At 32.9% G+C, this 22683-nt stretch overlaps 1 protein-coding gene across 1 annotated transcript in view; it reads left to right on the top strand.

Annotated features, from left to right (window-relative positions):
• Window positions 1–338: 338 nt before the first annotated feature.
• The window catches only part of LOC141838852 (vacuolar protein sorting-associated protein 52 A), a 44258-nt gene continuing 21913 nt past the window's right edge, over window positions 339–22683 (top strand). Inside the window, exons 1-9 of the mRNA XM_074726450.1 lie at window positions 339–439; window positions 1464–1521; window positions 3353–3448; window positions 7788–7889; window positions 12066–12149; window positions 12851–12931; window positions 13813–13956; window positions 16106–16197; window positions 21847–21928. Of these exons, the coding sequence (XP_074582551.1) occupies window positions 339–439; window positions 1464–1521; window positions 3353–3448; window positions 7788–7889; window positions 12066–12149; window positions 12851–12931; window positions 13813–13956; window positions 16106–16197; window positions 21847–21928 (840 nt within the window). The remainder of the gene's footprint in view (window positions 440–1463; window positions 1522–3352; window positions 3449–7787; window positions 7890–12065; window positions 12150–12850; window positions 12932–13812; window positions 13957–16105; window positions 16198–21846; window positions 21929–22683) is intronic.

The following is a 22683-nucleotide window of genomic DNA, read 5'->3' as shown; positions in this document are numbered from 1 at the left end:
ATACCTCCAAGAAGAGTGACTTAAAGGGTAATTAACAAAGATTAAGAGAGTAGATTAGTATGTAGACTAAGAGAAGAGTTAAGATAGATGAGCAAGAGTGAGTGTGTGAGACTTGCACTGCTCAGTATGGGCTGTAGGCCATCTATCAGGTGGAATGGATGAAATATATTTTAGGGACACTTGTTTTTGTATTTCCTCCTCACTATTTTTTTTCCTTTTCTGTTTCTGTTATTCTCGTGCCAGTCAATCAGGCACATGTCAGTCTCTTTGGAACTTAATCTTGCAGCTATTTGTACACCTCATCGTGATCATGTTTCAATTTTTTGGACTAACTTTATATGCAGGCTGAAACAAGCGTCAAGATGCAAGACACTGATAAAGAAACATTTGACTTGGGACTGTTTGTTGGGGAGTTGACTTTAGATGAAGATGCAAGCAGGTTCTTTTTTAAGTATCCTTTATCTCGTTAGAGTATTTCAAACCTATAACTTTTTTGGTGGATGTGAATGTTTCTTGGACATCTTTTGAGAATAATTAAAAGCATACTTATTGTATTTGAATGCTAGACATGGTGAGCTATATTGGTCATTTTAAAACTTATTTCAAATTACTTTAAAATCACTTTGTCTTTCACATAACCATCCATGCACTTTGGTGCTTGTATATTAGATATATAGATTGCTCAATCTTCATCTATCTTCTTAATATATACATTTTTTTTACAGCTCAGTTAATCTGCTTAATTGTTTCTTTATTGCATTTTCTAATTATCGTTTGAGTATCTAAATGCTTTGCTTTTTTCTTGAATTACACCATTTTGAGAGTTTTCAATGGACATAATTAAAAGTTTAGGACTAGGACTAGCATGGCATAGCCAACAATGAATAGGAAATCTTTAACTTTACAAATTTTGCTCTTATCTGAAGCTAGGAACTCAAAGATGGATGAAAAAAATGTTAGCAGTCAAAGAGCATAGCCAGTGACTGAAATAGGAGAAATTTTGAACTTCGACAGATTTTTTCTTAAATTTGAAGTTAGGAACTCAAAAGCTGAGTAACTTGTGGCTTCTAGAAGAAAGTAGTGGAGATATTTCCTTGATGTTAAAGGATTGCACATATTCTTGTGAATAGAACCAATGAGGCTGAATGTAGTGTATGAACTGATAAGGTTATAATGTTGAAATTGATTCCACCTGTTTGATTTGGTACTAAACTCCTCACACGACCACACAATTCTAATTTCCTTGTGATATGTAGTTTTTGATTAATTAATTTTCTGCCTAGCATGAGTATGTGTATTTTGTAAGTTATGATCTACTATGTTATACTTATTTTGAACATGTTCCTCTTTATTAGAGTTCTATGTTTCATTTATTAAATCATAGTGTTCCATGTTAAGCTTACCCTGAACTTGTTCCTCTTGATTGGAGTTCCATTCTATGATTAAATTATTCCTTTGTTCAGTGATGATATTTCTTTGGAGGGATTGCAAGAAGAACTTGAAGAATGCAAGAATGACAAAGTAACTATCACCTTTATCTTAAAAGTTTAAGAATTAAATACTTAGAAATATGGGGCTGTAGGATAGCCAGATCATGATTTATACATTTGTTATAAACATGATAAATTGTTAGGGCCATCTCAATTGTACTGCCTGCTGCTATATTTCTTTGATTGTTAGTGATTCATGATTTTTGTAAAATGTTTGTAGTTGAATTAGAAAAATTTGTGAGCTTTGTAAAATGTTTGTAGTTTTACATAGCCTTTTTAATCTTTTTTTGTTTTTGCAGAAAGCTTGGTTGTTTCTTTTTTTTTCTATAATGTATAAGTTAAGTAATTCTGTGTATAATCCTTTTGTCTTATGTTGTTGACCCGATTTTAATTTGGATATCAGTTGAACATGCAATTGTGTTTGTTATCAAAAGCTATGTTTCCAAACTCTTTCCTGTTCATACGAAAACATTTTTACACTTGATTTTACAAATAAAATTATCTAAAAGTTCATAAAGTGTATTCACACACACACACACACACATATTCGCAAAAACAGTAGAAAAACATGCAAAAACCAGATCAAGATTCAGTTACAGTTGTTTGCCTCATGCTAGTTGAATTTCGTTGCTTATGTGTTTTTTGTCAACAGAGTAAATGTCATATGTATGTTTGATTGTGCCTGGCATTTAGTTTAGTCAAAGTAGCATTTGAAATACTGAATCTAACATGAATCTGAATCCACTAAGGGCATATTTACTTTCTGAATACATAGTAGTTAGGAGGTGTAGGCACAAAGCTGACATGCTTGTCATGATCCCGAAAACCCAATTTGAATCACGTTTCAGCTATGACATGTTTAATTTCAGGTTTGGGCTTGTATAAGCCTAAAATCCCAATTTGAACCACTTCAAGGGAATGAGATTTATCAAAAAGCGAGTCATCAAAAATAATGTACAATGATTTATGAATCTTTGGCCGATGCTACCAAACATTTTTGAAACCATGATGCCACTTTATATATACCTGAATTTAAGATAGCAACTGTTAGAGAAACGGTGGCCCACTAAATGAGAAGACTCATAAAACGTAATGTAACACGGTTTTGAATGCGGCTACCAGTTAAACCCTCAGGGCAACCCTATACTCTAATAGGGTGCTGGTTCAAATGCACATATCTAGGTTAAACCTACATGAGCTTAAGATAGGTAGAGGCAGACAAAGATTTGATAGTCAATATAATAATCTACCCATAAGCTATAATATAATATTTGCAGAACCTTAAGCTCATTCAGTAGTATAAAAACCAGAAAAACCTGATAAAATCTTGGAAAACCCAATAAAACCTGGAAAATGGAAAACCTAAAATCTTCTCTGACCCCAAATATAAAGATCGAGATTTTTTTTTTTTTATCTTATCCTTTTATTTTCATTCTATTTTTATTTTATGGTCTGGTTCTGAGTTCTTTCCCTGATCAAAGTAGTTTGGTTTTTTCTTAAAATCTGTCCCAGAATGACCTGTGCCCACCCTTAATCATGACGATTAAGAAATTGGACAAATAAATGCGCTTTCCTCAAAGCAAATTGGAATATACTTGCAAAAATATATTGAGTGGTCAATTCTACAGCAATCTGGATGTTAGTCTATTATCTGGCCGTATAGCATTTGTTTGTATTAGGGTCAATTACCTAGATTATAGTAGTCATCAATAACATTACTTTTTTTTCCAAGTTGTTCATTTTATGAATTAAATTTATTTATTCTTGTTTGTGTGCTTTCCTTTTCCTTTAGCTAAATATTTATAATTCTACTTTTTTCCTTTAGCTACATATAATTATCTTCATAATTGACTCTTCTACAGGAAGTCGCCAATATACTTTCTAAGGGCACAAAACTACGAGAATACACAAAAGGTGTTGAGAACAATGTACGCCAAGTTGAATTGGACTCGATTCAGGTTGGTATATTTGCTTGCAGAGCTTTATAAGCCTTGTGACTTTTAAACTGAATTTTATGGAGTAAGAAATATTTGAAAAAAATGATGATCTGGCTAGGATTTTTTTTTTTTTTTTGGTGAAGATCAGTAACATGAATTTTATTAAAAATTATAAATGCTCATATATGTAAAGAAACTATACTTTTGGCTTGCTATATGTAAGGGATGATATTTTTTTATTTTGTAAATGGAAGTTTGACATATTTTCTCTAATAGGCTGAGATACAATTAAGAAAATATTATCTTAGGCTATTGCATTGAGAGTGACAACATAAGAAGGAGGTTTCATTTCCATCTTGTATAAAAAATCTTTTCTGCTTTAACATTTATAGGACTGTAGGGGATGCAGATTGAGCTTGAATTCGAGGAAATTACTGTTTTGTTAACTTATCTTTTTTATTAGTTGCAATATATATAAACATGGTTGCATATAAATTTGCCCAAGATGAATGACATTGTTAAGAAAATATTATCTTAGGCTATAGCATTGAGAGTGACAACATTGAAAGTGCATATTTTCTCTAATAGGTTGAGATGTAGTTAAGAAAATATTATCTTAGGCTATAGTATTGAGAGTGGCAACATAAGAAGGTGGTTTCTTTCCCATCTTGTATAAACTCTTTTCCGCTTTAATATTTATAGGACTGTGTAGGGGATGAAGATTGAGCTTCGAGAAAATTACTTTGTAAGATTGTCTTATTTATTAGTTGTAATATGTCCAAGATGAATGTCATTTTTAAAGGTATTGAGCTAATATGGTTACTGTAGAGGGTTTAGTCCTATATTGGTATCTTAGATATAGTGTTTCTATTGTCTTATGTAGCTTATTTATTGTTTCAATATATACAGACATGGTCATGGTTTGAAATCTCGTACCTTGCTAGGCGAAATAGTTGAAACGTATTGTTCTGATAAATTATCAAAACTCGATACTACTCTACATCTAGCTAATCTCTCTTGTGTTGTTGTATCATCGACGAGCATATATATATATATATATATTGTAGTTGGCCTCCATATAAGATAATCTCAAAATCATAGTGTTCTAGATGGAAAACATATAGTTTATCTTTTTCTTTTCCTTCTTTATTTCTTTCCTCCGTCCACCTCTAATTTACTACTGACACCATACATCGAAACGTCTATATAATATTGAAATAGTATCGTTCTAATCAAAAACCAAAACAACGGATTGAGATTTTGAACCTTGGACATGGTTGCACAAAATTGGTCCAAGATGAATGGATATTGTTAGAGGTAATAGGCTAATAGGGTTATATTGGGTTTAATATCGGTGTGTTTATATATATATATATGTATAATATAATATTTTCTTTTCTATAAAATTTTATATGGTTTTTAAGGTTAGGGTTTTCTAAAGAGGTATTCCCCTTAGGAGAGGTTGAAGCCAATGCAAGTGGTGTCTCCTCATCCGAGACACTCTTCTCTTCTCCCTCTCTCATCTGTGTGAAGCATGCTGCCCACTGCCACTTTCATCCTTTCATGGAGGCACCGTGCCAATGGTGTTGCATGCTCACAAGTTGGCATCGCTCTCCTTGTGAATCCCTGAAATCATCTCTTCATGGCACATGTGGCCTCCTGGTGAGTTAGTCCTATGCCTTCCTCGGTGCAGACACCACATTGCCTACTTCCATGCACTGCCGCTATCCAGGATTAGCTCAATGTTTAATGCCTCTTGGGAGGCCTTGCATCTCTGCCAGCCTTTATCAGTTAGTGTGATATCGTGCTTAGAGCTCTCTCAGCATTTCTCTGCCTTTCTTGCATTGATGCTGCTTTTTGGCATGCCAACACATGTCCTTGCAGTCTCCAGAACACCAGATCTGTTGGCATTCCCAGAGCACTCACCAGTGGCTCTTGCATTCCCTACTTCTAAACCTCACACTTCCCTGGGAATGATTACTCCATCATCCCAACCTATGATGCTGTTCAACATTCCCCACCTTGACATCAATTCTGCACATTAAATTGCTTGCCTTCCATCATATCATGAAGACATTTGCCTCTGGTTTCCCTCATCTGTGAATCTCCTTCCCCATCTCTTACTCATCTTAATGTTCGGCAGCTGCAACAGTCCCATAGATTCACAGTGCTATCTGCTCTTGGTTCCTAGCAGAAATTGGAGCCAACTTTGTTTTTCTTCCTGCAGAATTCAATTTCTTCTTGGAACTCTAGATTCCAATCTCATGCCTTCTCTTTCTTTCCTTTTTCAGATCATCCCAGCATCAATGTTCAATCAAATTTATTCATCTCGATTGTTTAGATCAAACAAGATTATCCTTTCTTCCCCTTTCTTACCTTTTCAGTTGCTTGCTTGCTGATGGGTCTAGCAATGGCTTCTTTTTTCTTTCAATAGTTTCTTGTCTTGTTCAGGTTGTGTCACTAAGGTGGGTTTGTGGTGATGTCTTCCTTATGTTGTTCATTGTGTTTCTGCACTGCAGTTTTTTTTCTCAACAGTGTTTTGCTCCCTTTTTTTTCAGTACATCTTGTTCTATCCAGTAAAGACCTTAACAGAGAAATGTAATATTCTCAGTTTGCTGTTTCTAGCAAAACATCAATGTGTGTTTTCAATCTTGCTAGTTAAGACATGGACATATAAAAATCCTGTTCTCAGTCTGCTATTTCTAGTAAAGGGCCAAGATAAGTATCGTCTTTCCTCGATGACCCCTTGAGTTTTATCCTTTTCTGTTAGTTAATTACATGTCAGCTATCCCTTTCCTTTTGTGTCACTTTAGTAAAAACCCACTTGGAGAGATTTATTCTTTTGATCTCTCTTCATCCTTGTTTCACTTAATCCTCTCTCTTTGTATTCACTTTCTTATATAATGCTCTGTATGAGGACAAGCATTTTTTTGGATGTGCATTGATCTGAGATTGAAGGGAACATCAACTGCATGCTCCTGCATGCAATTATTTCCAAAGCTTTGCTTTGTGTTTTCATTTTCGTGCCCATGTTTTTAGTTTATATTGCCTATATTATATTTTTGCTTAAGAGCTTTTTCTAGTTTATGTAACAAGTTGGATATTGATAATATCTATGGTCTAGCCTGAGAGTAGTATCAAAGTAAATAAGTAATTATGTTGATAGAGTTGTTGGTGTATGGATTTGATAAGCAGGACTTTGTTGGACTAACTAAATTCGTTTGTGACATTAGGCTACAATTTTAAAGCACTTTGTTCATCCCCATTTTTCATCACTAATTGTTTCTCATGACTCTGCTACCTGCAGCTATCCTTGATTACCTAATCTTCCATTTGTTGGCCTTTCTCATTAAAGTGCCCTGGCATAATACTTGTTCAACTACCTGCTTTTGAGGTTGAATTTCGTTATTTTCTGCTTTCTTTGGACCATCTCCCTTTTGTGAATGTCATTATTCAATATGGATAAAAGGAAGTTTTCAGTGGATTTTGTGGCTAATTTTCTTGTGATACAGCTTGGCCTCAGGTATTTCAGTCCCTTTTGAGCTCAGATCTACTGGATTGTAAATGTAGTTTTTTTGCTATAATAATCTTCTTTCTTCTAATGGAAAACTAAGCTAGAGTGAATTTGAATTTGTGCAAATGTCACCAACAGTTTGAATATATGTCACTAAGAATTGTGCCTTTCACATAATATCATAATATAGACATTGGATAGGCATGCATTTACCACATTATATCATAATATAGCCTACATCTGTTGCACTTTCCTTGCAGTGGAAGGAAAAGCACACAATCCATTCGTGTCGTCCTTCTCTGTGTAATGAGGAGGTGCTGGAATTGCTGGTAGCATTGAGCTGGAGGACTTAACTGAACTGGAGAAGAAGATCTTCTGTCTCTTTTGTGTCTCTCCTCTCTCTTTTTCTCTTTTGGGAGAATTTTGAGAATTGAGCTTGCTTATTTGATAGAGCTCATGTCAATTTGGTTGGTTGTCAATCTTTCTGAGTTCCTGGTGTTTATCTGGATTGTTAAAATTTGCTCGAGTCCCTAAATGTTTGAGAACCATGCTATTATCTTGTATTCTTTTTCCTAATAATTTAAAGCTCCTAATTCTGCATAGAAGCTGTTGATTTACTAGTTGTCGCATTCTGACTTTGCTACCTTGTGCCTTACTGCATACAATCTGGTTGCATAGCCCTCGTATTTCTGCCTGTATTTTTTGTGTTGTCCACTGTGTTATCATAAATGTCTTCATTAACAGTCAACATATGCAACAGTAGCATTAATTATGCCATTTAGTTGCTAATTTTTTTCTGATTGCATTACTTAAGTTAAATTGTTTGTATCTTTTGTGTTGTTTCAGGATTATATTGCTGAGAGTGATAACTTAGTCTTACTACATGATCAAATTCGTGATTGTGACATCATCCTATCACAAATGGAAACAATTCTTAGTGGCTTTCAGGTATGAATGTTTTCCTAGTTGAGCTGTAGGATTATTTGAAGACCTTGTGGGGTTGATAAATATCTTGTACAGACCTCTTTCTGGAGATAGTTTGTTTTTTGTTATTTTTTTCTGGGTGTTCTTTCTGTGATGATAAGCACTTTGAAATAGACATGACACCTACGTTTCTGATTTCCACAGATAATATCAGATTAATGATGTTTTCTGGTTATAAATTTTTTTCTGTAGTAGACCGGTTATTACAGTTAGCTGATTGACTTGTACGAACCACTATTGTCATGAAAAATTATTAAATAAGGAAGACTTAACTGATTGCTTATTATTAGTTATTACAATTTCCTGTTAAAACTGTGGTTCTTGGTATTGACTCTCAAAAAGTTCAAACAAGTACGGAATTGGTGTTTCAAGGAAGTGCTGAAGAAGAGACCATAGATGTGAGGTGATGATGTGGCAATCCTTTGCCATTCCTTATCTTACGATGGAAAGGAATGTGATGTCTTTCTTGATATGGGTGAGATGGCAGTGAGACTTTATGCATTACTTGTAGGCCATGTTACATGTAAATTGAAAGAAAGGAATTAAAGAGAAAGGAAATAGTGGATTCAAGGAAGGAAGGGAGAAAAAGGAAACATAGCAAAGATTTGATTATTTCCAATTAGAGGGTCCTCCTCTACCTGTTTTACCCCAAGTAATTAAGGGATTTCTGCTTGGATTCCCTTGAAATTGGATCCCTTGCTACAAAAACCACCAAAATCATCCCAAGTAAATGGAACCTTAGTTTTTACTTGAAAGATTCAAAATAAGTTGAATGAAGGGGGAAAGTTTAGCTAAATTTGTTCGGTAGCCCTGTTCTACCTAAATATATTATTCATTAATGTTACATTTTAGTCCCTATAATATATGTTATTTACAATAGATCTTAGTATTTTATTTTGTCCCTAACACTTCCCCTTAATCTGGCTCAAAGATATAATAAAAATCTAGTTTTTTTATAAATCTAGGATTTCTCAATAAGGATATAGTAAATCTGCTAGCTTATCAAACAAATTATGTGACAACGTCATTGAATTGTTCTTTCTCTTTGAGGCAGTGCCAATATTATTTTGTTCTCCTATAGAACACTAGATTTGAGGTCATATGCATGGTAGTTTGCTTCTCATAATACAATTTTATTGGCACTTTAGGAGGTTATCTCCGAAATTATTGAAAGAACATAGCTTGATGTGGATCTCCTATCTATGGTAGACGTACCTAGTCAATACTAGTGTACCCATAACCTAAAGGTGACCTTAATTTTAAAATTTTGATATATGAGATCTTTCCCTATAGCATTCTTCAGCTGTAGTAGAATTCTCAAGGTTGCTTTCAAATGATCATGGCATGAGACCTTAAGGAACATATCATGCTATTGGAAATACTATTTGGTCATGGAACGGTGAGGTATTTCAGTTTTTCAATGTCTTTAGTACTTTCCTAGATTAGACAATGACTCCTCTTGTCCTGGAATCGATTTGACATCAGGATCTATTAGTTTAGCTCCCAACATGCTAATTTCGTCAAGCTTATCAAACACTTATTTCCAATGGGAGATATAAATGTTCGCCCTGAGTGAGCCTCCTCTATAACAAGAAAATATCTCATGTCTGAAAGTGTTGATGGAGATAGACTTTCAATCTCGTAAAATTCCATCAATTATAATAATATTGTTTGAAAGGGAACCTTGGCATAACGGTAAAATTGTTACTGTGTGATCTGAAGGTCACAGGTTCGAGTCTTAAAAATAGTCTTTTTCAAAGCAGGATAAGATTGCTTACAATAGACCCTTTTTTGGGACTCTGTATTGTCGGGAGCTTTATGCATCGGGTTGCTCTTTTTTTATAATAATATGATTTGCATAGACAACAAGGAGAATAAACTTAGATGGGGAAGTAAAATGACAAGTCAAACGTAAGCATTGCATACAATTTAGTAAAACACATAGCATTAAACGAATTGAGATTAGTATGCACTTCATTAAAGTACAGATTGGTGCTAATTTAGTTAGTACACCTTATGTTTCATCGAGCAATCACTTTATTGATGCACTTACAAAGGGTCTATCTATAGCTAAGTTTGTTATATTGATTCGCCAGCTTGAGGGGATTGAAGGGGTGTGTTGAATTTTTGGAATATTTCTTGAAATATCTTCTAGAATATTTTTTAGGATGTCCTCGTTAGTGCTTCATGTACATAAGAATCTTGCTTATTACTCTCCCTTTAGTCTCCTATTGCTCACTATTTCTTTATTCTTATATCATCTCTTTATGCATTTATGATTTTTTTCGTGGGGAAGGGACCAAGGTTTAAAATTTTGAGCCATGCCGAAGTTTCGATTTATGAATATGATTTCTATACTATGGGGGTGTTTGGTTTTAAGTTGTATTTTTTCAACGGAAAGTTGAGGTTGAAAATATGTAAATGTATAGTTGGAGTTGAGAAAAGGTTGAGAAAATATAAATGTAAATGGAGTGTTTGGTGAATATGAGGTTGAGTTGTATTTTGGATGTCTATTTACTTATTTACTCTTATTAAGAAAATTAAAAAATCCTTATATATTTTTCACAAGGGTAGATGTGTAATTTGAACTTTCAGGTTGGCAAAAAGGACCTCCACAGATCCTTTTTGCCAACCTCCAATTTTCAGTTACCCCAACCTCATATGTACATTCACCATTTAAACCCAAACACCCATCATCTTTCCATTGCACAAATTTCAAGAACTCAATGGAACATTTACATCTGGAGAACCTTAAACCAAACACCCCCTATATCTGCTATGTCGATATGGTATCAATACTTTTTAAATACAAATATCTTAATTAAAAAATATGTTTATTAATATTTGATTGTTATAGATGCTTATTATGGAGTTATATTTGAGATATTTTATGTTGAATTCGAGTTTTGATATTATTTCATAAAATATTTGATGCTTATTGAGTAAAAGTTAATTTAGTTGAAGTCCACCAAGTAAACCTAGCAGGATCAAGTAGATTTAAATTGAATTTAATTTGGATTTATTATGATCAGTTTAAAATTAAACCAAATATATATATAATAATTTAATTTATAGTAGAATATTTTATAAGGTTAGAAATTATATTGTATTTATTTCTTAATAATCTGTTCCCTTGATCTCCAAGAGGTTTATTTTTTATTTTTACTTATGGATAGATGGAGGGGAAAAAATTAACCATTATTTTAGATGGAATTTTTTGCTCTATCTCTTGGATGGATGAAGGGGGGTAAAAATTAACCATCATTAAAGAGAGTTTTTCCCTCTCTGTTTATACTTGTGGAGGAAGGACGAAAAAAAATTAATGGAGGACAAGGGAGGGATAGATGAAGGAGCGAAAAATTATTAGAAAAAAATAACCCTTGTTTTTTCCTTTCTTAGACATACGAAGGAGGTAAAAAAATTAATAAAGGAGGGAAAAAAATTAACGGATAAGGAGAAGAAAAATTAAGAGAGAAAGGAACAAGGAGATCAATTTAAATTAAGAGGAGGAATTTAAATTAATCATAAAAAAATGAAAAAGTAAAAAAAGGATGCCATGACCTTGTGGCTTCCTTCGCGAACTCGCTGCTTCCTCCGTGACCTCGTGGAGGACATTGTAATGTTGCAGTTGCCTCTGCAACTGTGCCTGTGTCGATCTGCAGATGGAACGAAAAATTCCGCCTATGCCGACTGACACGACGCATTATTTTATACCATGGAATGGATTATATATATCATGGACTAATGCTTGTTCTGTAAATGATTGAGAGTTTCTTCTACACATCCCATCTGTAATAACTCAAAAGTGCCTGCTGATTCAAACATTATAGTAGTTGTCATGTTGCTGTTCAAAATGCTAGTTCTCTGTATGATAGAATAAAATAGCATTTATTATGGTACTTTTTGCATATGAAACTTCTTTTGGAAGCACAAACATCCTTCAGCAAAATTTCTGTTCTTGTGTATGGATATTGCGACACTCAAGATTAGCTCGCTTCCTTTATTCATCCACTAATTCCAAGGAAGGGCTTTGGTTGATCTATTTAATATCTTAATTCTGTTGCCGAGTTAAAAATTTGTTGGTCTTTTCAATGTTGTTCTTGACTTGTATCTTTACCGATTTAGAACATTTTATGGTAGGCAGAAATTGGTTCAATAAGCTCAGAGATAAAAAGTCTTCAAGAGAAATCAATGGACATGGGCCTGAAGCTGAAGAATAGAAAGGTATGGACTTTTTTTTGTACTTTGTATTGAATTGGATTTTCATTTCAATATGGAATATATTTTCTTTTTTTTTGTCTACATCTTTACTTAATGGTGAGGAAGTTTTAATTTGCAAAAGGAGGATGTAAACAACACTTCCTATTTACAGATCCATCAGCTTTACATGCAATCATAAAAACTGACTATCAAGGATCTAATATCTGCTCATTTGCAAAAATATTACACATTCTTATACTTCAGCCCCTGGTCTAACATAACTGAATATGTCTGCTGCTTATAATCTAAAAACCACCTTTTCAAGACACTATCGTCAGCATCAGATCCTTGTCTGAAATTTAGTAGAATGTGAAACAGATATTCAGTTCAGTCCTCTCCGGACAGTTTCTCTTCTATAGAAGAACAAATAGACATCCATCACTTTATTAGCTTCTTGAGAACATACTGAAATTTGAGCTTCTGAGGGTATTGCTTTACCAATTCAATTAGACAGCACATACAGAATGGCCCAGGCAACATTTCTACTTTAGGTTTTTGGATTACCATGTGCTTCTATCCTCCTGAATTTTCTCCTTTGTGCCTCTTGAAAGCCATGTCTAGCAACCAACTTATCATGCGGTTCGACATTTCATTTAACTAATAACTAAATAGTCTAGCGAACTTTTACTTTTTTATGTCTCTAAGATATGCTTCTACGGTTACAGGGAGCGGAATCTAAACTTTCTAAATTTGTAGAAGACATTATTGTTCCCCCAAGGATGATTGACATTGTGATTGATGGGGAGGTAAGAGGTTGTTATACATATTTTTTTTTTACCTTATTATTAACATACTCTGATATAACAAATTGATATGACATCAAAGCATATCTTGTCCTAAGTACATTGTTGTTGGATCTTTTTGTACGATGGTTATGCGTTCATGCCTAAAGGGATCTTAATGTAGTCCTTCAACCAAATTTTATAAAGTTACATATTTATCCTTCTATCTATGAAACAGTCATACAGTGTTGGCTCAGTGGATAATCTATCTCACAAAGAAGCCCGACGGGCAATAACAATGAATTTTTGACAAGACACTTTTTTGAGGATCATTGAAATTTCTATGCTATGTTGCACCTTTGTGTTTTTCCCCTCCATGGCAGTGATATTATATCAGCTCATTGGTTAATCTGTCGTATAAAGAAGCTCAAGAGTAATGATTGTACAAGACAAACTTTTTGAGGTTTATTGAAGTTTTGTATAATGCATTAAAGTTCAATGAAGGATAAGGAACCATATGGCATACTCCAAACAGTTGGATAAATATAGCTCTACAACTTGACATTGATGATATCTGCAGTTTTTGTGCTATAAACCAAGGCATTTTTTTTTTTGGAAAAGCAGACATCCAGTTTGTATTAGTAGTCACTATCCCTCCCAGAAATGCTGTAATGTGACTGGTTGTTCTTTCAGTCCCTTACACAAAATTAGTATTTTATGCAACTGTGAATCAATAGAATATCTATTTTTTATGGTATTCTGAGAACCTGTGGTTAGTAAAAGTCTATATGACTCTATATTTGATATATTTCTAGGTTATCCACCTGATAGGTGATAGATTCCTAAAGCTTACTAGCTAAGATTGGTTTAGGCATTTAACAACTATATATTAATAAATGGTGCAGGTTAATGAAGAATACCTCAGGACTCTAGAATTGCTGAGCAAAAAACTGAAATTCCTAGAAGTTGACTCTATGGTCAAAGGTTCCAAAGCTCTTAAAGACATTCAACCTGAGCTAGAAAGGCTAAGGCAAAAGGCTGTTGCTAAGGTTTGTACATCATTATGTCATTTTCATATTTTATATTTCAAGTTGGTGTTCTAATTATCAAAGTGGCAGTCTGCAATATGTGTTTTATTGTTGAGTTTACCATATTAACAAGTTTTCTCCTGCATTTTCATGATGCTGCATTCCTGGTATGTTCACTCCATTAGATTTCCGAAACTATCCAACGATTTAGCTAATGAAATTGAATCATCTAAAAGTAAAACTATTCTCTATTGGTTTATTGATTCCATGTTTATGTAAAGTGTATATTCTAAATTGCATATGAAGATTGCAATACCTGAATAATTTCATATGAGAGAGAGAGAGGGAGTTGATACAAAACTTGATTTTCTACTCTCCTATCTGATGTAGGCTGAGTGTAAGATGGACTTGTGGGCTAATTGTGTCAATTGAAGTGTTGGATTATTATGGAATCACTCAAGAACATGCCATATTTATTTGGTAGATGAACATTATGCTGGATTTTGAAATTTACAACATACTTATATGGGTATTAAAAGGATGTCTATATGGAGGAAATACATAATGAAGTCCTTGGCCAATTGAATTGGAGCAGATATTACTGCATTCATGGATCAGAAATGCTGAGTTTATTCTGTAAATATAGTATTTTGCCTGTAAATACACTAAGCTAAAGGATGTAAATGTAAATAGGACAATCAAAATATCTATGTAAAGGTAGAGTGAAACTACTTTTGAGGATATGCCTAATAATTTTCTCTATAGTAGTGTACTGTTGATTCCTTTTCATTCAGGATTTTAGGGTGTGTTTCCTATGGAGGAACGAAAACAGGAAGTAAAATGTCAGAAACAATTTTCTAATTGAAATTTCCATTTTACTTGGAGGAAAATTGGAGGGAAGCAAAATGCTGAGAAAATCTTTTTCCTTTTTACCTTTATATTGGCTTTGCTCATTTTGGGTGGAAAGCTTTTTATTCCAATATAAAGTTCAAATCTGCGCTTAAAAATTTATATATATTTTTAATCTTCAAATCATTTATTATTATATATATATATATCTTTGAGAAATAAAGTTTGAACTTTTTTTCTCTCTTCCTTCTGTCAAAAGAAATGGTCAGCTTGAAAATATTTTTAATCTTTCTCATGAGGCTTTAGATCTGCCTTCCCACATACAAACATAAATTAGTTGCTTAAGGGTGATCATGTCAAATAGTAATTGCAGTGGAAATAAAAGCAAAAGACACTCTAATCCATGGCCTATAACACGCTCAATGCGTCATACTCCAATATCCCCTAGCAATTGCTCCTTCGACCTTCGTGGAGCTGTCTTACAATCCCAACCTATGTTGTTTATAATAAGCTCTACTCTTTCAAAGCTTATAAATGTAAATTTCAGTGACATGGAGATTACTAAGAGCTTTAGTTGAAGCCTTCCACTTTGATCGAAAGCGTTAGAGACTTTTAGCACTTGATCACGTGTTCATAGCAGAGTTGGGATATTTTTGTGCAAAGTTTTTGACACAAATCTCCCTAATAACTTATTTAATTAGTTCTCCAATAACCATATTTTGCCCACTTCTTGTTGACTAGAAATACTCTCCAATCGACTGATGGGTATAAATTTTAGTCATCTTCTATTCCCTCAAATTCCAAATAATTTTAGTGTCTGCAAATATGTGATTATGTTATCACTACCCATCAAATTTGTTGTCATTATTATCAACCATATTTGTGGCAAAATAATTCTCATAAATACTCCTGCACAATAATATTTGAACTTTTAGCTTGGTGAACCTTTTCTGATTCTGATGCTGAAAACAAAGTAAAGTTCTTGAAGGCTTCATCTTGGAGCTATATTAATTGACTTGGAAATGATCCAACATTAGCTTGGATGTGACTGACATTGTTGTGTCTAAAAGTTTTAATGTAATCAATAATGTTGGATGCCGACTCAAAGTATTAGAGTTTGACATGGGAACAGAAGGGGGCACATGAAGAGAAAAGACCAAGTATTAGAGGTTGAGAGTTTATTTGCAAAGAGTACAAATTTCTAGTTATGAAATTGGCTAACTGTTTCATTTAGGAATTTCTTTCACAATATTCAAGTCAGTTTGCTACACATTTAAGTGTACTGTCTAAATCATTGATATTTTTGAACTTCTTCCTGAAGGTGTTTGAGTTTATCACCCAGAAATTTTATGCATTGAGAAAACCGAAGACAAATATTCAGATTCTACAACAAAGTGTTCTTCTAAAGTATAAGTAAGTTGTTCTTAGTAAGTTTTTTTTACCTATAAAACATATCGATCAAAATCTATCTGTTTGCAAATTATGTGGCATTTGTTAATTTGTTTTAGTTTGTTGGATATATTTTTTATATGCCAAAATATCTTATCCCTGTTTCAGCAATTTTATGTTTGACTTTGATAAATTATTTTTATGGAAAAATGGGGCAAGGTTATTAGGTCCATGGTTTTTCTAAATTACCATTCCTTGGCTAGGACTGGTATAGCTACAAAGAAAATGCTTGCATTTACACCATGGGAATTCACACTTCTTAAATTCTGTCCAAAGCATTTAAGTTATGTGCTAACTTGTTAAAATGTGCCTCAGAGTCTTAGATCTTTAAAAAATTAAGTATATGCTAGCTGACATTGGATACTTATCTATGTAATTCATATGCTTTCATGAATGAATAGAAAAAAGAAATGTCTCCACGTAACATAGGTCTTCTACAGAAGAATTGATGCAGTGCAATATATGGATTTGATTTGTCTTTGGCTCTTCCATTGAGTGATTGAGCCCAACTCAACATCATGCAATATCATTTGGAGAGCATTTATGTTGTTGGATCGAGAAAGAAATGACTTAATCATTGAAGGGAGCCTGGATACTCTAACCCTTAAGCTGGAGTATAGATATTAATTATCCTAGTTTGTTATATAATTATGAAAATTGAGAAGCTCCCAAAGAATTAGTATATTTATCTGTAAGTTGGTCTTAAAGCATGGAATCACAACCTTTGAAATGACTAAATCACAAATGAAATGAAATGAGCACTCATTCTATTTAGCAATGTAGATGGTTTCCTTCTTATCTCAATGGTTAACCATGAACTTGGAGATCCAACACCAAACTCATCTATCAAGGTATTCACCCATCATATCTCACAAGCAAAATTCGAGTCATATCGCAAAAGTCAACCTAAACTCTAGAATGAAAACCTTTTACTCTTTCAAGTGACCAATTTCTGTGAACAGTATACTAATTTTGGTTTTCCATCATTAACAAGGCCATCATAGTATTATTTTGCAACAACATAAAACTTCACATGTAAATTTCGTATCTTCCTATGTAGAAGTCCTTTTCTAGACTTTTTAATGATCAAAGAGTTTCAATGGATCCTCCCAATCAACTGAGACAACATATATTGACTAATAAGTCCAATTTTATATGGTATGTTGAGTTTAATAACAGTAAGATAAATGATTTGTCACAAGACAAGCTGATCACAGCCACGTGGATCATTAAGAAGTTATAGGCTTATCCATGGGTTTTGGTATTGAGCTGAGTTGGTCGGCATGGGCCAAATTTACCATTTCACTAATCGACATTAAGATGACTTCGACACAGTGGCATAAAGGAAATAGGAGGGAAGAGAAAAGAGATCGAGGGAGAGAAAGGAGAATAAAGGAGAGGAGTGTAGCGGAAATGAAAGAGAGAGTGCGGAGAAAAAAAGGGAGCACCAGATAGCGGGCGAGTAGGGACAATTAGAGGCAGTAGGCGGTGGTAGCGATCAGTTACAGTCAGCAGTGGCAGTGATCAATTGAGACAGACAGTGAAGGGCATGATAGGCATCGATAGGTGTGGAGAGGAAGATGTAGAGAGGAATTGGGATTGGGAAGAAAAAAAGGAAAGAAAAAGAAAAAGAAAAAGAAAGTGAAAGTAAAGTAGGATAGGATAATTCCCTAACCTTTTAAAAATACAAACCTAATTGAGTATGATTAAACTCAATTTATTTATGTATAAACTTGGTTCAGTTCCAAACTGTTCAAAAGAAATCCAATACGAGCTTGGTTTGAATACATTTGACTCTAATCGCTATCTAGTCAATAGACTTCACCAAATCTTAAACCAAGTTTCACTTGATCTCCAAAACTTAAAATATTAGTTTGATTTAGTTAAATAAGTTATTAAATATTTTAAAAAATAATTTAAAATGAAAAAATATTAAAAAAATAGTTATATAGGATAAAATTCGATATCTAACATTAGTATTTTTTTATTCTTTTGTGTTTTAACTTTTATGAAGTTGAAAGGCCATGTGAGCGAGCGATGAAAAAACTAAGTTTGACAACACGTTAATTAAATAAAAATTTATTTGACTAAATCTAAACAATAGTTTATTTTTTCTTTTACTATTTTTAATTCATTTATTGGAGATATATAATAAGTACAATGATGTTTACTAAATCGATCAAATTATTTTTTTATAAGAAAACTCTATCCACTTTGAATTAAAGTATAATTTTTTTTTTTCAAATTTAAATTTTATTTTCTTATTTTTTTTTTAAAATTTGCTCGAGTCAAGTAATTTTTTTTTTAAAAAATTTATATTTATAAAACTAAATAAATTTAATTTTAAAATTTAAAATCTAATTTAAGTTTTAAATATAATGTTTTAAAATTTGAAAATCTTGTATTTTTTTGGCCCAATCTAATAATTATAATTACGTGAAAGAAATAAATTCAAATTAGAATAAGACAATAGGATTTTAAATTATTATTTTACTTCGTCCTAGAGTTTTATCAAACAAAATACATGAAATAAAATGATAGTTAATGCATAAATTTTTTAATTAAATGCTACTATATAAATTTCGAATATAATTACATAAAGCGATAAAAATATACATTCATTTAAATAAAATTTTATCTTTAACAATGAAAATTTCTTGGTCTTTAAATTTAAAATTGATCTAATGTTACAAAATATGTCCCAATTGTAGAGTACTACGATCTCATTCTCTTATTGCTCTTTCCAGTGTTTACCTGTAAAAGTTGAATAAATTATAAGCATAAATTAAAACGAAAGAAGTATATAATTTACAAATTGCTAAAGTTAAAAATTAAAATTTAATTGGTTGTAAGCATATCTAATGTGAAGAGTGATGTGGTTAAATTAATCAATAAATATAAATATAAAGACACGAATGTATTAGCAATCTAATTAATAATTAAGCAATCAATTAATTATGTATTCATAATTCAATTAACAAGTATCAAAACTGTACAGACATAACACAATACGGTATTGAAATCATATTGTTCTGGTCAGAGACCGAAACTTCGACATAGCTTGAAATTTTAAACCTTGGGCTTATCAATTCATTTACAGCTTATCTTAGGAAGATTAAGACATTTTCTCTTTGAAGAAGACACCCTTGACACTTACTGTGTGCTAGTTCATTCCCAAGTGTACTAATTCTGTCCTAAACTTTAAGTTCCTACTTCACCAATTGTTTCTTTTCAGATAGTGTTCGCCTTCCAAGATACATTTATGATTCCTTAGCTAGATAAGTGACATATCGAAAAGCAAGTCACCTTTAAGATTAACACCATATCTAGTTCAATCCTGAGAAAATATTTAGTCTCTTAATGTCTTTGGTAACTAAATTTTTGTCTTTAATATGGTTGACTCCCAAGGCTCATTATGATTGCTATCATCAACAGAATGTGATATCATCAATAGAAAATTTGTCATTATTTGCTTCACATATTTTGTGAATTACCAGCAAAACTCCATATGCAGTTGTGTTGTGCAAATGTAGCTTGACATTTGGATTTGAAGAGATAGTAAAGGTCCCAATGTTATTTTTAGTTTTGAACATTCTAAATAGAAAGTCATTTACACAATAACAGTGATAATTAACAATTGGTATCTTAAAAATGGTCTAGGCAACCACATGAGCTTATATGTATTGCATATTGGCATATGTGGTCTCTTAATGCAGTTTTTTATCTATGCTATCTGAGAAGTTCAATCCATGCCCCATATTTGAAATACATGGCCAGTGTTTGATTTTAAACATGACTGAATGCTAACTTGGAACCATATGAAGCTAATCTGTACATACCACATTAGTTTTGGAAAAAATTGAACTTCTTTACTCATATACTCACTATCTGTTGCGTGCTTTCCCCTCTTGATGGAGGCACGTTTTCCTAACAAAGACCAATGTCCTAGCTACTACGACCTCAACTCTAGCAAATTTTATTAGTCTATTGACACCCCATCAATGTTGAAGGCTCAATCTTGTAGCATTTCATTCTTTATCTCTGCATGACTAGCCACCAATCATCAATCTGTGAAGTTTAGGATTTTAGTAGTGCAAATCATGCCAGTATGAAGTTGGTGACAAACACATTATTACTAGGACATGCTATTTTTGGAATTAGGAAAATCTATAAGCTATTATGGTCTTCTCTAGGGTTCATGTTCTTTTTTTTTCTCCTTGGAAAATAACTCATAATGTCAACAACATATTTAATCTGATATAGCATTTCTTGCTCTAATTAGTTCATTATTTTATTTGATTAATGTGTGTTGCTACCTTAAGAGTTGGAGCTTGTCTTCAATAAAAATTCATGAATTAGTTTTTGTTCCATGCTTGTTTTTGTTTAACTTGTGTTTAAGCTTAATCATTTACAACGAATATAATAGATATAATGTTTTTTCTTTTGTACAATTTGGTATAATTTTGAATAGCATTTTTTATGTCTTTTATACATAAATACATGCCTGCTTATGTATGTACAGCATAGGTGCCTGCAGATTGCATATTTATTGAGCTGCTGATCACCTGCATAGTGCTTGCATATATATGTATGTGCAACATGCTTGCAAATTGCATATGTATTATGCTGCTGATGGACTGCATAATGCCTGTTTTTATAAAAACCTTGTTAACCATTAGAATCTACGTTACTTGGACTCTTTGCCCACCTCCTCTGTGTTGGCACTCGGACACCAACACTCTGTTTGGACATCTAATATTCCATTTTATCACAAGTAAAAAATGTTTTGAAATAGCCGTCTTTGACACTTGGATCCATACTTGTTTCAGATACTCATACTCGAGTCCTAGTCCTAGTCGTAGTCCTAGTAATATAGTGTTGGACAACCATTGTGATGCCTTTTGGTTTGATTTTAAGTAAGTCAATATGTTTTCTATTGGCACAGAATTAAATGTTCATGTGCATCTTTTTGACCATTATGATTGCTACTGAAACAATGCTACCTTTATGCTGGGACGAAGAATATGGATTGCCTATCTCTTCTCCTATCTTCATGTTTTTCTTTTCTTTTCTCTCTGGCATCTCCCACCTGCTTTCTAGTGCTGCTGTTGCTCTGTGTCTTTCTTCTCCCTCCTGCAACTCTTCTTTTTGTTTTCTTCTCTGCTCTCCTTTCTCCCCTCACTCTCTTCTTCTCCTCTCCATGTTTCCTTCTCCATCTCTTCTCGTCACTGAGTTGTAGCATGCCATCCTAACAAACAGTACATGTTGATAATTTGAAAGAACTGTTCTGATTGCTAACTGAATTTTAATATGGAATGGTTTATAATCCTGAACATGATGATTCAACTTTCAATTTCACATTTTTCATTTGCTGTAGACAACCCTAAATTTAAAGATTTGAAACTGATGACTGAGATACCAGAGTAACTTTGTGAGGTTATTCTGGTGGTTCCTAAGTAAATTATTATGTTTAGTGCTTGAAGCCTAGTGCTTGCTCAAAGTCTACTGTCTCATAAATTTGTTCCTTGAGTTTAGAAACCATCAATTCCTTCCGTAGTTACTTTAACTTTGCTGTGCTAGTTGTTTCTTAAATCATTTATGTTTAATCTGCAGGTATGTGATACATTTCCTTAAAGAACATGGTAAAGAGATATACACTGAGGTTCGTGCAGCTTATGTTGATACAATGAACAAGGTAACTTCTGCACAATTCCTCATTTAGTTTTATTAATAGTTGTTTATGTTCCAAGATCATATTTATTAGGTCCATCTATTTACTAAATTACTTTTTGAATTTTAGAACAGTAGTATGTCTCAGGCCACATCAACGTTAAAATTTTGGATTGCTACATAGTATTGCACTAATATCACATGGGGTTGCTTTAGATCAAAACTCTCACTATTCATCTCCGTGGATTAATGTATTCATTTTTTTTGGAGAGAGAAAGGAAGGGGAAATTTTCATATAAAGATTTGTGTAAACGCTTACAAATTTTTATATATAGGGCTTATTACAACAGAGTTAAAATGTGAGGAAAACACACAAGAAATTTTTAAGGAGATTAGCCTTTTATAGTGTAGCTCAGGTATTTGAAGCGTTAATAAACCAGTTTATAATCAAATAAAAAGGTTTTATATTTGTTGGAATCGATGGTAGCTGTGCCCATTCCATGTATTCTTGCTCTCCTGTTCTTGAGGGTATAGTACAGTTGGTGAGGAATGAGTTAAGAAACTACAGAACATGTTTAGTCAAATATTTTTTGGCATCTAACTATCACAAAGTAAAATTGAAAGAGAATATGGATACTGTCTCAAAATTATGAGAACATAGAGGGCAATATTGTCAGAGTGACTAAAATGTTGCACTTCTAAGAAAAAATATTGTCCGTATGTTAATTTGTTTTAGACAATAATTCAGGCATTGAATTTCACTTTAGGAGAGGTTCTAGT

The sequence above is a fragment of the Curcuma longa genome, chromosome 11 (assembly GCF_044706935.1).
Source record: "Curcuma longa cultivar G26 ecotype Majalengka, Jawa Barat chromosome 11, ITB_CL_G26_1.1, whole genome shotgun sequence".
NCBI lineage: Eukaryota > Viridiplantae > Streptophyta > Magnoliopsida > Zingiberales > Zingiberaceae > Curcuma > Curcuma longa.
This window is presented reverse-complemented; position numbering and strand designations above follow the sequence as displayed.